The 17,210-nt window shown below is 42.4% G+C and overlaps 1 protein-coding gene across 3 annotated transcripts in view; it reads left to right on the top strand.

The window, feature by feature from the left end:
- Positions 1-17,210, top strand: part of ERICH5 (glutamate rich 5) — a 700,842-nt gene that overhangs the window by 681,443 nt on the left and 2,189 nt on the right. The window contains exon 2 of one of the 3 annotated variants that reach the window (XM_050800620.1): positions 14,924-15,877. The exons of the other annotated variants lie outside the window; for them this stretch is intronic. Within the exon in view, the coding sequence (XP_050656577.1) occupies positions 14,924-15,877 (954 nt within the window). The remainder of the gene's footprint in view (positions 1-14,923; positions 15,878-17,210) is intronic. 3 annotated transcript variants of the gene reach the window in all.

Genomic DNA, 17,210 nt, shown 5'->3' with positions numbered 1-17,210 from the left:
GACGAGGCTTCTAATCCTAGAGTGTGTAAGTGTGAGTAGTACTAGGTAGTTTTTTTTTCTTTTTTAGAGACAGGGTCTTGCTCTGTTGCCCAGGCTGGAGTGCAATGGTGGAATCAAAGCTCACTGCGGCTTGGACTCCTGGGCCCAAATTATCCTTCCACCTCAGCTTCCTAAAGCACTGGGATTACAGGCATGAGCCACTGTGCCCCACTGTAATTTTTTTTTTTTTTTTTAAGCAAAATGCCAGACTATAGCTCTCCAGGTGTGTTTATGTCTTGAAAGTACTGTAATGACCTCAGAAGCTTCTTCACCCATCTCAGGGCTATTGCTGTTGTTCATAGTCCTTGAACCACTTCTTGGGAATTGCCTTTGGGCTCTCAAGTTCATTCATTGTATATAATCAAGGGTGTCTGAGCTTTGTCCTTTAAGGATGAAGATTGAAAAAACAATAATCCACATTGTTTTTATTTTATTTTTTAAGTTTTATTTATTATTTTTTTGGTAGAAACTGGTTCTCACTATGCTGCCCAGGCTGGTGTCAAACTCCCGGCTTCAAGCAACCCTAATACCTCAGTCAGCCTCCCAAAGTGCTGGGATTACAGGCATGAACCACCATGCCCAGCCCCACATGGTTGTTAGCAGCTAAAACCCCCTAGGAATTAAACCTTATGAAGGCGGGTGAAATAAGACAGGCAATGCAGGTGTGCATGATTTAGCACTACCTAAGTTGTTATATCAGAGTTTCCCAGCCTGTGAAAATAGATTATAGCCATGCCAGCATTTCTCCTAGCCTTTAGGGCAGCCAGGTGGGATCTTGACAGACTGAGCCATCTGGAAGCAGCTTCCTCCATTTGTTGCAGTGTAATGCACAAATATCATATTCTATGTATGTCATGACATTGAAAAGATCAGGAAGTGTTGGTGGCTCAGTGCAGTGGCTCATGCCTGTGATCACAGCACTTTGGGAGGCCTAGGCAGGAGGATCATCTGAGGTCAGGAGTTGGAGACCAGCTTGCCCAACATGGTGAAACCCCATGTCTACTAAAAACACAAAATAAATTAGCTGGGCATGGTGGCATGTACCTGTTGTCCCAGCTACTCAGGAGGCTGAGGCAGGAGAATCACTTGAACCCGGGAGGTAGAGGTTTCAGTGAACCGAGATTGTGCCACTGCCCTGCAGCCTGGGTGAGACTCCATTTCAAAAAAAAATAAATAAAATAAAAATTAAAATAAAAAAGAAAGTGTTGGGATGTGCATTCCAGCTCGTCTGTCATTTTCACTAGTAGTTTCTTTTGCTTAGAGATAACTTCTGCCTTCAGCCACCCCAGCAAGGACTTCTGTTGAAATGTTCTCCCTAAAGCGTTCTCTTTGCTTATTTCTTTTCCTCACTGTTAATGATAATGATAATGAACATTCTCTCTCTCTCTTTTTTTTTTTTCTGTAAGGTGATTTTTTTTGTGTGTGCCTGTTTCTGCATCTTCCCATTTTCTCAAGACTCTGATATAAACCACACAGTTTCTTTTTTGCTAATTTCCTTTACTTAGTACTTAGTCTACAGGTATAGGACCTGTAGACTAGATGTTATGGGAGGTTCTGGTTACCTGTACACCTTGCATTAATGTGTGGGTATGAATTTCAACATTTCATTTCAACGGAAAGACAGTATAGAGTGCTGATTAAGAATGTGGGCCTGGAGTTAGACTGGGTTCAAATCCTCATCCAGGATCAGTTATTAGTTGTGTGACTTTGAGCCAGGTACTGACCCTCTCCATGCTTCTTCATCTATAAAATAGGATCAACAATAGCACTTAATAGAGCTGAGGAATAAATGAGTTAATACATATAATGCACTGAGAATATAATCTGGGCCAGGAACAGTGACTCATACCTGTAATCCCAGCACTTTGGGAGACTGAGACAGGAATCTTGCTCTGTAGGCCAGGAGTTCGAGACCAGCCTAACCAACATAGTGAGACCCTCATTTTTTTTTTTTTTTTTTTTTTTTTTTTTTTTTGAGGCAGAGTCTTACTCTGTTGCCCAGGCTGGAGTGCAGTGCTGTGATCTTGGCTTACTGCAACCTCCTTCTCCCGGGTTCAAGAAATTCTCCTGCATCAGCATCCAGAGTAGCAGGGATTACAGACATGTGCCACCATTCCCGGCTAATTTTTGTATATTTAGTAGAGATGGGTTTCACCATGTTGGCCAGGCTGGCCTCAAACTGCTGACCTCAGGTGATCCAAGCACCTCAGCCTCCCAAAGTGTTGGGATTACAGGTGTAAGCCACCGCACACAGCATTTTTTGTTTGTTTAAGATCAAGTTCTAGATCTCTGAGTTTGTTGATTTCCTTCCTTTTTAAATTTTTTTTTTTTTTTTGGAGACAGGGTCTCACTCTGTCACTCTGTCACCCAGGCTGGAATGCAGTGGTGCGATCACAACTCACTGCAGCCTCAACCTCCCACCTCAGCCTCTCACCTCCACCTCAGCCCAGCAGCTGGGACTATAGGCATGCACCACCACACCTGGCTAATTTTTTGTGTGTTTTTTGGAGAGTTGACATTTTGCCATGTTGCCCAACCTGGTCCCTAACTCCTGGGCTCAAGTGATCCTCCTGCCTCAGCCTCCCAAAGTGGTGGGATTATAGGTGTGAGCCACCTCACCTGGCCTTGCTCACTTTTTTAAAAAGTAAATTTATTTAAAGAAAAATGGTGACAAAATATTAAGTCAATAATAGCACAAATGGTAAAGAAATATTCAAAAATCATAAAAGTGGTATGTGAATGGCCACAGTTTATGAGACAGTTTTTCTAAGGCTACCAGGTCTTCTTATTTAGCTAGATTACTTGCTCTTGTATTTGTGCTGCTATAATTTTTTAATTTTTTTATGTTAATTTACTTTTTTTTTAAGACAGGGTCTCACTCTGTCACCCAGGCTGACTGTGGCCTCAACCTCCTGGATTCAAGTGATCCTCCTGCCTCTGCCTCCTGAGTAACTGGGACTACAGATGTGTACCACCATACCCAGCTAATTTTTTATTTTTCGTAGACAAGGTCTCACTATGTTACCCAGGCTGGTCTCAAACTGCTGGTCTCAAGTGATACTCCTGCCTCAGCCTCCCTGCTATAATTTTTAAAAATAAATTTTATTTTAGAATAGTTGTAGATTTACAGAAAAATTATGAAGTTAGTACAGAGAGTTCTCACATATTGCACACTCACTTTCCTCTTTTTTAACATCTTATATTAGTAGGATATGTTTGTCACAATTAATGAACCAAATCTGTTACGTGATTACTAACTAAAGTCCATGCTTTAGTCAGACGTTCTTAGTTTTTCTCTAATGACCTGTTTCACTTCCAGCGTCCCATCCAGAATCCCACATTGCAGGTAGTCATCATGCCTCCTTTGGCTCCTCGTGGCTAAGAGTTTCTCAGATTGTCCTGGTTTTTTTTTTTTTTTTTTTTGAGACAGAGTCTTGCTTTGTCGCCCAGGCTGGAGTGCAATGGCCGGATCTCAGCTCACTGCAAGCTCCGCCTCCCGGGTTTACGCCATTCTCCTGCGTCAGCCTCTTGAGTAGCTGGGACTACAGGCGCCCACCACCACGCCCGGCAAGTTTTTTGTATTTTTTAGTAGAGATGTGGTTTCACCGTGTTAGCCAGGATGGTCTCGATCTCCTGACCTCGTGATCCGCCCGTCTCGGCCTCCCAAAGTGCTGGGATTACAGGCTTGAGCCACCGCGCCCGGCCTGTCCTTGTTTTTGATGACTCTGACAGTTTTGAGGAGCGCTGGTTAGGTATTTTGTGGAAGGTTCCTCAACTGGAATTTGTCTGGTATTTTTCTCAAGATGACACTGGAGTTATGGGTTTTTGTGTGAGTCACCATGCCTAGCCTATTCTTGTTTCTCTATATTTAAATTTCAACATTAAGTTTGTCTTCCAACTTCATCACATTTACTTTGTGATGATCAAAACGAATTCTAGATATGTAAATTCAGGTGCTTTTATTAAAAAAGAAAAGTGGTCTGACTGATTTTTATTTGCCCTCAAAGAATTTTTTGGTTGATAATTTTATATGTCAGTTACATGGAATATAACCTAAGTTCGCCTTTCTTCAAATGAGTGTCCTGTTGGCATCTACCAGCTGATGGAATGCACACTTGGGGATTAGCATTTGTACCATGGCACACAAGACAGTGTTTGTACACGCTTTGATGTGGGAAAAGGGCAAAAAGATCTAGAATAATGCTGCTCTACAAATGTTGACTGGATGGATGGATGAAGGATAGAATGGAATTGAGGCAAAAGCAAAGTAAGAAAATGAGAAGGAAGATGAGTGGACCACTCCTCTGGAGTTGACTCATGCTACATCTTGGTTCCAAAACGTCAAAAGCTCAAGAACCTAGAAATGGTGACAGCAAGGAAAAATACCAGGACCCCCTTCCTTACAAAGTTGCTCAAAAACCCAGCAGACAGGCCAGTGAAGTCTTTAGGATGTCTGATATGGCATGGTCTTAGGAAATAACGACAAGATTTTGTTTTTGTTGGGTAGGAACTTTTCACTTCTGATTAGGGTTGAACTGAGTTGAAAAGCTTCCACCATAATGTGAATTTCAGGTATGTTAGCTCTAGTTCTAATCCCTTCTGTAATGTTGCCTAGTATTTAGTTTCTTTGTGTGCCTATCACAACGGTGCTTACAACAAGGGTTCTGTTAGTTCAGCTGTCACACTGAATTTATGCATAGATCAATTTACAACAGAATCAAGGGAGATAATGAGCACCAAAGGATTAGGCTCAGAGCAGTGCATGATTTGATGAAATGTGGAGTTCAGAAAACAGACACATCTTTAAACAAATTCAGATGTGAAAACAATGCATCTGTCTACAATATTTATTATGTAATAACATAGATTAGGCATAGAATGTCTCCTGTTTGTGGACAAAAATATATCTCATTGCTTTTCAAGTTAGCCTGCTAGAAGAAATGATGTAGTACCTTTTTCTACCTTGCGGAGGTATGGTGAGGAGTCACAAACTCATATGGACAGAGTATATGGAAATACTTGGGTAAGAGGTAATATATAGCCACCAAGTTGTGCTTAATGAAGGGAGTAGCTATTTGAATTTCCCTGAAGACAGTAAACCCTAGGATACCAGGAACCACATTTTCCTCTTTTTTTTTTTTCTTTTTTTGAGACAGGGTCTCTGTCTGTTGCCCAGGCTGGAATGCAGTGGCGCAATCATGGCTCACTACATCCTTGACCTCTGGGGCTTAAGCAATTCTCCCACCTCAGCCTCCAGAGTAGCAGGGACTACAGGTGCATGCCACCTTGCCCAGCTAATCCAAATCTTGCTACCTGCTAGAACCCCTGTGGCCACCCAGATCTTGCCTGTAGTATGCATTTGATGAAAATGTGATGAATGAGTGAAATCAAAGCCAGCAAACAGAATGAAACATTTATTTATACACAAATTATGAATGGCCTTTATTAACCCCAATCAAGTTTAGTTAAATCATTGCTAATGTTACGAGTACTTTTATTTATTTATTTATTTATTTATTTATTTATTTGAGATGAAGTTTTGCTCTTGTTGCCCAGGTTGGAGTGCAGTGGCACCATCTTGGCTCACTGCAACCTCTGCCTCCCGGGTTCAAGTGATTCTCCTGCCTCAGCCTCCTGAGTAGCTGGGATTACAAGCATCCACCACCAGCCCAGCTAATTTTTTGTATTTTTAGTAGAAAAGGGGTTTCACCATGTTGACCAGTCTGGTCTCGAACTCCTGACCTCAGGTTATCTACTTGCCTCAGACTCCCAAAGTGCTGGGATTACAGGGTGAGCCACCGTGCCCAGCCTACTTTTCTATTATTTATCAATGATCATGTTTTAAACTGTACCATGATAACAATACAACTTTGTAGGTCAACACTGACAACTTCACAGTGTTTAGGAGACTGTGTAAGCCCTTTAATGTTGCAAGTTAGCTTTTCTGTTGCTAATTTAGCTATAGTGTATTGACAGGTCACTCCTGGTACTCAAGGGACCTTTGTACAATTAGAAAGAGGCCTTCCCCACCAACAACACATGCACCTTTCAGGTGCACCCAGGCTGGAGTTCTGCCTCATGCAGTGAGAAGCTTGTACAGCTGTGCGCTGCGTCCTTGTTTAGTGGCTACCTTTTCATGTCAGATACCATGCTGGGCAAATTACACACATTATCCACTCTGTCAGTTCCCCTAACAAGCCTGAAAGGCAAACAATATCCACATTTTACAGATAAGGAAACTGAGATCCAGAGAGGTTAGGAACTAACTTGTCCAGATTGCACAGTTAAGTAAATAAATGGCCAAGTCAGGATTCACACCCAGTGTTAGAACAGTCTGAATGCTCTGCTTTGGTTAGAGGGGAGGGAGGGAGATCAAACACTAAAAAATGTACTTCCTTCAGCAGCTCAAGGGTAAGAATAAGGTGAGGGTTATGTAATCTGGAGCCAGAAAGGAAGTTTTAATGGTAATTGTAGACTTTATTGTGTTCTCTGAGAGATGGTTCAAAACAACTATTTGTTTTCCAGTCTTTTCATTTATTTCCTCTATCTTTCTTCTTCTTCTCCTTCTCATTCTTCTTCTCATTCTTCTTCTTCTTCCTCCTCCTCATCCTCCCCCTCCTTTTCCTCCTCCTCTTCTTCTCCCACCTCTTCTTCTCCCTCCTCTCCTTCTTCCTCCTCTCCGTCTTCTCCATCTTCTTCGTCTTTGTCTTTGTCTTGCTGTGTTGCCCAGGCTGGAGTGCACTGGCATGATCTCTGCTCACTGCAACCTCTGCCTCTGAGGTTTAGGCAATTCTCCGGCCTCAGCCTTCCAAGTAGCTGAGATTACAGGTGCTCGCCACCATGGCCAGCTAATTTTTTGTATTTTTTTTTTTTTAAAGAGATGGGGTTTCACCATGTTGGCCAGGCTGGTCTCGAACTCCTGGCCTCAAGTGATTTGCCCGCCTCGGCCTCCCAAAGTGCTGGGATTAGAGGCGTGAGCCACCGTGCCCAGCCTAATCTTTCTTCTTTCACACAAATGTACCAATATTAGAATGAATGAAATCACCTTACTTTTCTGTTTGTGCATCATAATTTCTCTCTCTCTCTTCTTTTGAAACAGGTCTCCCAGGTTGGAGTGCAGTGGCGCAATCATGGCTCACTGTGACCTGAACCTCCTGGGCTCAAGCTATCCTCCCATCTTGGCCTCCCAAGTAGCTGTGACTACAGGCCTGCACCACCACATCCGGCTAATTTTTACGTTTTTTTGTAGGGACAGGGTTTCGCCATGTTGTCCAGGCTGGTCTGGAATTTCTGGGTTCAAGTGATCCACCTGCCTTGGCCTCCCACAGTGCTGGGATTACAAGTGTGAGCCACCACACCCAGACACTGTGCATCTAATTTCACCCTTGTTTGGGCCACTATGGGAGGTATAACAATAGTGATGCTAAGATTGACAAGATTAGTGGGTGCTAGTCTCTGTACTAGTTCTGAGTATTATCTCATATAATCCTCATGTCAGTTCCCTTGTTCAGTAATAACACTATTCCCACTTTATAGGTGATGAAACTGAGGCAGAGAGAGGCTTAATAAGGCTAGTAAGTGCAGGAACCGGAGTTAAAATCCACTACACTGGCCGGTGCCATGACTCATGCCTGTAATCCCAACACTTTGGGAGGCCGAGACAGGTGGATCACCTGAGGTCAGGAGTTCGAGACCAGCCTGGCCAACATGGAGAAACCCCATCTCTACTAAAAATACAAAATTAGCCAGGCTGGTGGCTCATGCCTGTAGTCCCAGCTACTTGGGAGGCTATGGCAGGAGAATCGCTTGTGCCCGGGAGGCGGAGGTTGCAGTGAGCCGAGATTGCACCATTGCACTCCAGCCTGGGCAACAAGAGCAAAACTCCATCTCAAAAAAAAAAAAAAAAAAGAATGAAAACGGACCGACCTGGGCAACATAGAGAGACCCTGTCTCTAAAAAATTTAACACTTAGCCTGGTGTGGTAGCACATGTCTGTAGTCCCAGCTACTTAGGAGGCTAAGGTGGCAGGATCACTTGGGCCTGGGAGGTTGAGGCTGCAGTAAGCTATGGTCATGCCATTGCACTTCAGCCTGGGTGACAGAGTGAGACCCTGTCTCAACAACAACAATAAAAGAATGAAAGTGAATGAATATTGTGATCATGGGTATGAATATTCTAGCTATGGCAAAAATCGACAGATCACTTGGACACTTAGGACACCATTTGTGGAGAAATCAATTTTCTCAAACTTTCGCAAAGCTTTTTGTTGGGAGAGAAAACTTAGACTGATAACATAATATGTTTTTCAAAATGTAAAATTGTGTGGCTGTGTTTTGGGTGTGCCAGCACATTTTTTCCCACACAATTTTTGCTGTAGGAGAATGATGCCTTTAGAATGTACTCACTATTGGCACAGGTGGATGAAAATGGTTTGTCTCATTTAACTGACAGTACTAATCACTGTAATAACTATTTTACCAGAAAATATAATTTGGCAGACATCCGTGATTAGTACATTAACACATTTCCTGTTTTTTTCCCTAAGGCAATTATCACCAGACCATCCTTTATGTGATATCTAAATGCATTGTATTCTCAGGATGAATTTCTTTTCAGACCTGAAAAATCACCTTGATTAAGTCGCCCTACTTGCAATTAATTTGAAGGCTTCATTCATGATGAGGCAGAAGGGGGAGGTGAAAAATAGCCCTCTCCTCAATTCTAATTGATCCCTAAGTCTCATAAGGTTTTTCTTGAGTTCTGCTTCTCTACTTCCAGCTGTAATCCCTCTCTGCAGGAGGATTCACACCTAGTCCCCGAGGCAGGGTGGAGATGCAGATATTCACACACACACACACACACACACACACACACACACCCCGCTACCCTCCTCATTTCCCTCCTCACAGGAACCTCTCTGTAAAAACTGCCCCTTTCTCAAAACAGAAGACATATTTGTTAATAAGATAGAGAGCTCAGCTCCAGGCTGTTACATATGTTTCCAGCTAAGATTTATATGTCCAATAGCCTCCTGGATTTGCCACCAGGATGTACAATCTACAACCATCTCCAAGATGCCATGCTCCAGCCTGAGCAATTCATGTCTCTCTCACTGGCCCAAATCCATCTATCCCTCTCCCCTTCCCCAGAACACATATTTTTAGAGGCAGGGTCTCTCTTCCTTGCCCAGGCTGAGTGCAGTGGCACGATCACAGCTCACTGCAGCTTTGAACTCCTGGGCCCAAGTGATCCCCTCCATCAGCCTTCTAAGTAACTAGTACTACAGTTGCACACCACCATGCCCAGTTAATTTAAAAAATTTTTTGTAGCAATCAGGTCTTGCTATATTGCCTAGGCTGGTCTTGAACTCCTAGCCTCAAGTGATCCTCCTGCCTTAGCCTCCCAAAGTTCTGGGATTACAGGCATGCTGTGCCTGGTCTATCCTATATTTTCTATCTCCAGCATCAGAGCTATGAACCAGTGTGTCTCTAGACCCTCCCTCTCTCTCTCTTCAGCCCCTGAACTGTCATTATATCCAGTCATTTTTACTTCTCATTTCTGAGTCCTATTTGCCCTGTGTCACTGGACACATTGACTTCTGTGTTGCCTGCCTCTAATTCATTCTACAGAGGGAGGTTTTTGTTTTTTTTTTTTTTTTTTTTTTTTGAGATGAAGTCTCACTCTTGTCCCCCATGCTGGAGTGCAATAGTGCTATCTCGGCTCACTGCAACCTCTGCCTCCTGGGTTCAAGTGATTCTCCTGCCTCAGCCTCCCAAGTAGCTGGGATTACAGGTGCATTCAACCATGCCCGGCTAATTTTTGTAATTTTAGTAGAGACAGGGTTTCACCATATTGGCCAGGCTGGTCTCGAACTCCTGACCTCAGGTGATCCACCCACCTCGGCCTCCCAAAACGCTGGGATTACAGGCGTGAGCCACTGCACCCAGCTGGGAGGTTTTTAAAATCCAGATTGGATTGATTCATTTCTCTGCTCACAATTCTTTTTTTTAGTTATCTTTATTTTTATATTTTTTAAATGACCAGTTTTTGGAGGTATAATTGACATACAGTAAACTATACACATTTATAGTGTACATTGTAGTAAACTCTGGTATATCTGTACACCATAGAAGCATCAGCACAATCAAGATTGTGCCCCTTTGAAATCTCCCTCCTGTCTACCCAATCCCAGTCTCCAGAGAGCCATGGTTCTGCTTTCTATCACTGTAGATAAGTTGGTATTTTCTAGAGTTTATATAAATGGAATCATATGCTATGTAATCTTTTTGTCTTCTTTTACTCAGCATAATTATTTTGAAAATCATCCATGTTGTTGTACTTATCAATTGTTCATTTCTTTTTTTATTACTGGGTCATATTCCCTGGTGTGAACGTTCCACAGATTTTTTGGCCCATTCACCTGTTGATAGACATTTGGATTGTTTCCGGGTTTGGGCACTCACAAATAAAGATGCTATGAACATTTGTGTATAAGTGTATGGACATGTGGTTTCTTTTCTCTTGGGAAAATACCTATAAGTTAAATGGCTGAGCAATATGGTGCATGTATATTTATTTAACTTTTTAAAAAAGTCCTGCTAGAAATTCTTGTTCTTCGTGCTTCAAGGATAAAATCTAAACTCTTCAGCACCACGTGCAGGGCCCTCCCTGACCTGGCTTCTGCGCTAGCCTCCAGCCACACTATCCTTTCCTGAGTCCTCCAGTCTTCCCCGTGTGTTCTCCTGGAACTCGTAGAAACTTTCTCAGCACACTCAACTCATGTGTGACCTCTTGCCACTCTGAGTACACAGGGGTCACACAGCGTTTATCGCATGGGATTGTTTTTGTTAGATTACTGCTTCTGATGGCTTCACCTGTGGTACTAGAGTCTGTAGTTTTCATCTTTGCACGTAAACTGCTTTTGTACATCCCGTGTTTTCATTTGGAAAGTTTTCTTTTTTATGTTATAAATAATCTTTAAAGCATCTTCGGAGGTGTTGGTGAAGGTGGTAGATTGAAGATATGGATCTCATTTTGTGCTTTCCTGAAAACCACTAATATGACAGTAAAGAGATTTAAAAAATAGTTTAAACCCACAGAAATGGGAAGAACAGGAAAAAAAAAAGACAATAATAGAACAATACTGGAGTTTAGGAAGCAGACAGACATGTGATAACTCTTTTAACATGCCAAGGAAAGCTCAATTTGATTAGCAGTAGAGAAAACTGAGAACCACCCTGGATACCACAGGCTGCTTAAAATGCTCCGGAGCTGGTGGCTTGGTATCTCAGTAAGTCCTTCATCTTCATGAAGATTAAATTGATAGGCTGTTTGATATGAATACATGTGTTCAAAAGAGAGAAAAATGGCAGTGAGTTGAATAAATGATAATACCCGAACTCCTAGGAAATGAAAAAGCATGACAATTATTAACTCGGGGAAAAATAAAAAATTGTAATAACTTAATATATGGCTCAGTTCTTCACAGAAGACACAGTCATTATACAGACATATAATTGGATATTGGTATGATCCAAATTACAACATTACTATTTTAAATAATTAATATACAGTCACGAACTGAAAGGAAATGTGGGCCAGGCGCGGTGGCTCACGCCTGTAATCCCAACACTTTGGGAGGCCGAGACGGGCGGATCACGAGGTCGGGAGATCAAGACCCTCCTGGCTAACATGGTGAAACCCCGTCTCTACTAAAAATACAAATAAATTAGCTGGGCGTGGTGGCGGCGCCTGTAGTCCCAGCTACTCTGGAGGCTGAGGGAGGCTGAGGCAGGAGAATGGCGTGAACCCGGGAGGTGGAGCTTGCAGTGAGCCCAGATCGCGCCACTGCACTCCAGCCTGGGTGACAGAGTGAGACTCTGTTGTGACTAAGCGAATTATAGAGAAACGCCACACTTTGAGACAAATTAAAGAGTCCTTTTATTTGCCGGCGTCCGAGAGGCAGCTAACGCTCAAAATTCTCTGGGCGCCAAGGAAGGGGCTAGTTTTGTTTTTATACCGTGGTCTAAATAGGGGAGGAAGGGTTTTAGCTGAAGCAATTTTTACAGAAGCAGAACTGGCAAAAAGTTAAAAAATCAATTGGTTACAAATGCAGTTACAAAAAAACCTAAACAGTTCCAGGTGCAGGGGCTTAAACTATCACAGAGATAAATGCAGAGGTTTGGGTGCCATCCACCGAGCGCGTCCCCAGGAGCTGCTGGTGCAGCTTGCCTCAATATCTTATCAGTAGGTGCATTCCTGGACGTGCTTTGAGTCAGTTTTACACTAGGTGTGCCTTAAGGGAGGGAGGTGAAAAGGAGCTGCAAGTGAAGAAACTAAAAATGGAGTCTGACTGGCTCTCTCTCTGCTAGGAGAGAGTCACTCGGGTAAAACAAGGTAGGGTATCACCACTCCCTCTCAAAAAAAAAAAAAGAAAAAGAAAATGTGAATGTGTAACAGGAGAGAGTGGCTGGTGGTGGAGGAGAATAGGAAAAGAGCTAAGTTTTTATCTTCCAGAGTAAAAGTTAATTGAGCAGGGCGTGGTGGCTTACGCCTATAATCCCAGCACTTTGGGAGGTCAAGGCAGGTGGATCACTTGAGCCCAGGAGTTTGAGATCAGCCTGGGCAACTCGAACCGCGTGAGACCACATCGCTATTTAAAAAAAAAAAAAAAAAAAAAAAAAAAAGTTAATTGAAAGGCCCAAACTGAAAAATCCTGAAGCACAATTCATTTAGCAACATAGAAAAAAATATTCCTCCAAAACAGCTAAAAGAATTAGCTTCTGGCCGGGCGCGGTGGCTCAAGCCTGTAATCCCAGCACTTTGGGAGGCCGAGACGGGCGGATCACGAGGTCAGGAGATCGAGACCATCCTGGCTAACACGGTGAAACCCCGTCTCTACTAAAAAAATACAAAAAACTAGCCGGGCGAGGTGGCGGGCGCCTGTAGTCCCAGCTACTCGGGAGGCTGAGGCAGGAGAATGGCGGGAACCCAGGAGGCGGAGCTTGCAGTGAGTTGAGATCCGGCCACTGCACTCCAGCCTGGGCAACAGAGCAAGACTCTGTCTCAAAAAAAAAAAAAAAAAAAAAAAAAAAAGAATTAGCTTCTATAAGCGAATTGTTGCTTCTATAAGCAAGTATTTCTTTTTTAGAAGGGGAAATGGGAGAGGAGACCTGAGTATTACTTGTCTTTAGCTTACACTAGATAAGCAGATAACTCTAAACTGCATGTACATATGACAGGTGGATGGTAACTTAGTGGGGAAAAAAAGAAAAGAAGAAAAACAATCTTTGGGGAAAAAAAGAAGAGGAAAAAGATCCCCTAGAGACCCGCTTTCACTTTTGACTTATTTTCTTCCAGTTTCCTCCCTGCTCATTTGTGATTTGTTTTCCCTTTTGCCCTCCCTCCCCTGCCTGCCTTTCTTTCAACATTGCTGTAATCACACTTTATATGAAATTGATAGCTAACTTGTTGAGCACTTAATTGCACAGTAGACTTTGGGTTAATAAGTACTTTATATGCATTACTTTATTTGACCAACCCAATCATGAGTGATTTCTCAACTTATTGTATCATAATTATTTTCTTATTTTAGCATCTGGTCTTCATAATCATCTTTTTCATGGTATAATAATATCCCATGGTATGGAATATTTATCCATTCTCTAACTTATTAGACTTTTAAGTTGTTTTCTAGCTTTTGCTGCTATAAAGAACACTGTGGGGTGGGTGTGGTGGCTCATGCCTATAAATCCTAGGACTTTGGGAGGCTGCAGCAGGAGAATCACTTGAGCCCAGGAGTTCAAGACCAGCCTGGGCAACATAGCGAGATCCTGTCTCTTTAAACAGAAAAGTAAAACAAAAATAAAAACATGGAAGAATATTGGGATTTTATATACATACACATATATATTCTCTCCCAAAGCATCTACATAGGTTTATGCTTTTAGAATAAATTTTCAAGAAGTAAAACAACGACAACAAAAATTTCCAGAAGTAAAACTGCTGGGTCAAAGAGTATCAACATTTTGCCAGTCTTAAACATATTGCCTATATTTAACTATCCAGCGCACTTTTGCATCCTTTAAACTATCATGCCTCATGCAACTCTGAGATCAATATGAGGGAGAGAAGAGAGATTCACCGCTGTTTTAGAGACAAGATCACTGGGAGCTAAGTTTCCAAGCTCATACAGTTGGAACAACGGTCAGAAGTAAAATGCATGTTTCCCTACTTTCTGTTGATTTCTTTTCCTACTGTGCCCCCCAAATGACATGAAACTCAGGCTGAACTGTCTCTTCTACTTCCCTTCCCAGACATCTTAGCCTTTTCCTATTAGGGCTTCTCTACCACAGTCCCTTTTCCATTTTCTGGGGGCTTTTCTGTGTTAGAAGGAAAGTAAGAGCTCTCTAGTGGCCCAAGGACCTCACATCATGAAACCTTCTAAGTTTGGGAATCTTCTATTGCCCTCCCCTCTGCAAAAAATGGAAAAAAAATTTCAAAAAAAAAAAAAAAAAAAGGAAACCTTCTAAGTCTCAAGACAAGAAAGTGTGAGACAAGGAAAAGAACAGAGAAACAACGTGGAGTAAGCTCAGTTAGAATCTGGGACAGGAGCCGTGAAAAGATGCACAAGGAGCAAACAGGAGAAAACTGTGGTTTTGGAGGACTTCAGAGCTTAAGATGAAATGTTTGAGCTGAAGACAATAAAGGGATTTGACTTGGAGAGTGTTAGGGTCATGGTATGGCCTTTCTGTACTCAGATATACTTGGAACTGTCTTGAACTGTTAAATCTACTTTGTGATGTCAATTCACTTTTCAAGATAAAACTAAACAATAATTTGTGTTTTCTCTTTTCTTTTTATTTTTCAAATGAATAACCAAAAGTAACTTCAAATGAGCATTTTTCAACCGCAGAAGAAAGTGGGTCCTGCTTTGCCCAACCAAAGCCACGTACACTGGGGAGAGAATCTACTGTTTTTGGCAATGTACAAAGGGAAAGCCATCCTCCCTTACAAAAGCTGAAGGTTTCAGCAGAGCCTACAGCAAATGGTGTTAAACCCCTCCAAGAACAGTCCCTGGCCAAGGACGTAGCCCCTGGAAGGGATGCTGCAGACGAATCAGGGTCCACAGAAAAGACTCAGCCTGGAGAGGGACTGAAGGAATCTGGGCCACCTCAGCCAGGTGGCAAAGAGGATGCCCCAGCAGCAGAAGGAAAGAAGAAAGATGCAGGAGCAGGGACAGAAGCTGAGCCTCTAAAAGGAAATGTGGAAGCTGAGCCTTTAGGACCAGAAGCCAAGGGTCAGCCTTTGGGGACAGCAGGAGAGAAGGACACCCTCAGAGCAGTGGAGGCCACTGAGAATCCACAAACTGCTGCAGAGATGAAGCCTCTAGGAGCAACTGAGAATGTTCTGCCTCTGCAAATAGCTGGAGAGCTACAACCTCAGGGCACAATGGGAAAGGATGAGCAGGCCCCGCTTCTAGAAACAATTTCCAAAGAGAACGAATCTCCAGAAATATTGGAAGGAAGTCAATTTGTGGAAACAGCTGAAGAGCAGCAACTTCAGGCAACACTGGGAAAAGAGGAGCAGCCCCAGCTTCTAGAAACAATTCCCAAAGAGAATGTAACACCAGAAGTATTGGACAGAAGTCAGCTTGTGGAAAAGCCTGTTATGAATGATCCACTCCATAAAACTCCTGAAGGTCCAGGAAACATGGAGCAGATTCAATCTGAAGGAATAGTTGGAAGCATGGAACATCCAGCACGAAATGTAGATACAGGAGCATATGTGGAAATGGTCAGGAACATCCATACTAATGAAGAAGACCAACACATTGAAGGTAAAAGTTATGCTGGCAAACCTTCTGGATGTTTAGATGTGTTCCATAGGAGACCAGCTCTGGGGGGTGGGGTGGGGTGACTGACACACAGTCCCTGAAGTCACTTTCAGGTGGTTGAAGTTCGTTTGAGCAAACCAAAAAGGCTTCTATGCCTGGGAAAGAGGCATTCTATTAATGCTCAGTTTATCAGCAAAACTTTTCCGAAACATCATCTCTGTCCAAAATTTTAACCTAGTGTTTAAATAGTATCTAACTTTGAAGGCAACATGTGAAACTTTCTGAATTTTTCCAAGTTGATGCTTCATCAGGCCCCATGTATGAAATAAGGGTCCAAAGTAAAGGTGAATAGATGATTACTGGAGGAATTCACTTTCCAATGAAATCATATATACATAATGGATCTTAGAATGTTATTTTCATCTTTGTGAAGCTTATCTTAGAAAATGACTGTCAGGACAGGGTGCAGTGGCTCACATCTGTAATCCCAGCACTTCAGGAGGCAGAGAGGGGAGGATAGCTTGAGCCCAGCAGTTCATGACCTGCCTGGACAACATAGTGAGACCTCGTTCTCCAAAAATAAAAATAAAAAAAGAAAATGACTGTCAGTCTGCTCTTGTTCTTCTGTAGTTTTAAAATCTGTATTAGAAGACCAGAGAAAATGTACTATGTCTTAGCATATAGTGTTTTAAATTTTTAAATGTATTTTATCAGCATAAAACAAACGATGTTTACAGTGTTCTTTATTGGTATTATAATTTAAAAAAATATTTTCTTCTGGGGTATGATTTACATTTTGGTAAATTTTGGCTTCACAGTTCAGTATAATTAAGTGAAGCATTCATTATAATCATCCATCTGTTTTTTTTTTTAATTCTTTCATTTTATTTATTTATTTATTTATTTATTTATTTATTTATTTATTGAGATGGAGTCTCGCTCTGTTGCCCAGGCTGGAGTGCCATGGCATAATCTCGGCTCACTGCAACCTCCGCCTTCTGGGTTCAAGCGATTCTCCTGCCTCAGCCTCCCGAGTAGCTGGGACTACAGGTGCACACCACCATACCCAGCTACTTTTTGTATTTTTAGTAGAGACAAGGTTTTACCATATTGGCCAGGCTGGTCTCCAACTCCTGACCTCATGATCCGCCACCTCGGTCTCCCAAACTGCTGGGATTACAGGCATGAGCCACTGTGTCTGGCCAATTCTTTCATTTATTAACTGAACATATGCTAGGTGCTGAGATGCAGACTGAGGAAGAGTTAGTCTCTGTCCTCAAGGGACTCACTGTCTAGTGTGGGAAGGCAGGATGTGTGTGCATCACCATAGTCTGTT

The sequence above is a fragment of the Macaca thibetana genome, chromosome 8, assembly GCF_024542745.1.
Source record: "Macaca thibetana thibetana isolate TM-01 chromosome 8, ASM2454274v1, whole genome shotgun sequence".
NCBI classification, from domain to species: Eukaryota; Metazoa; Chordata; class Mammalia; order Primates; family Cercopithecidae; genus Macaca; species Macaca thibetana.
Note: the sequence above shows the minus strand (reverse complement) of the source record. Positions and strands in the feature narration are given on the sequence as shown.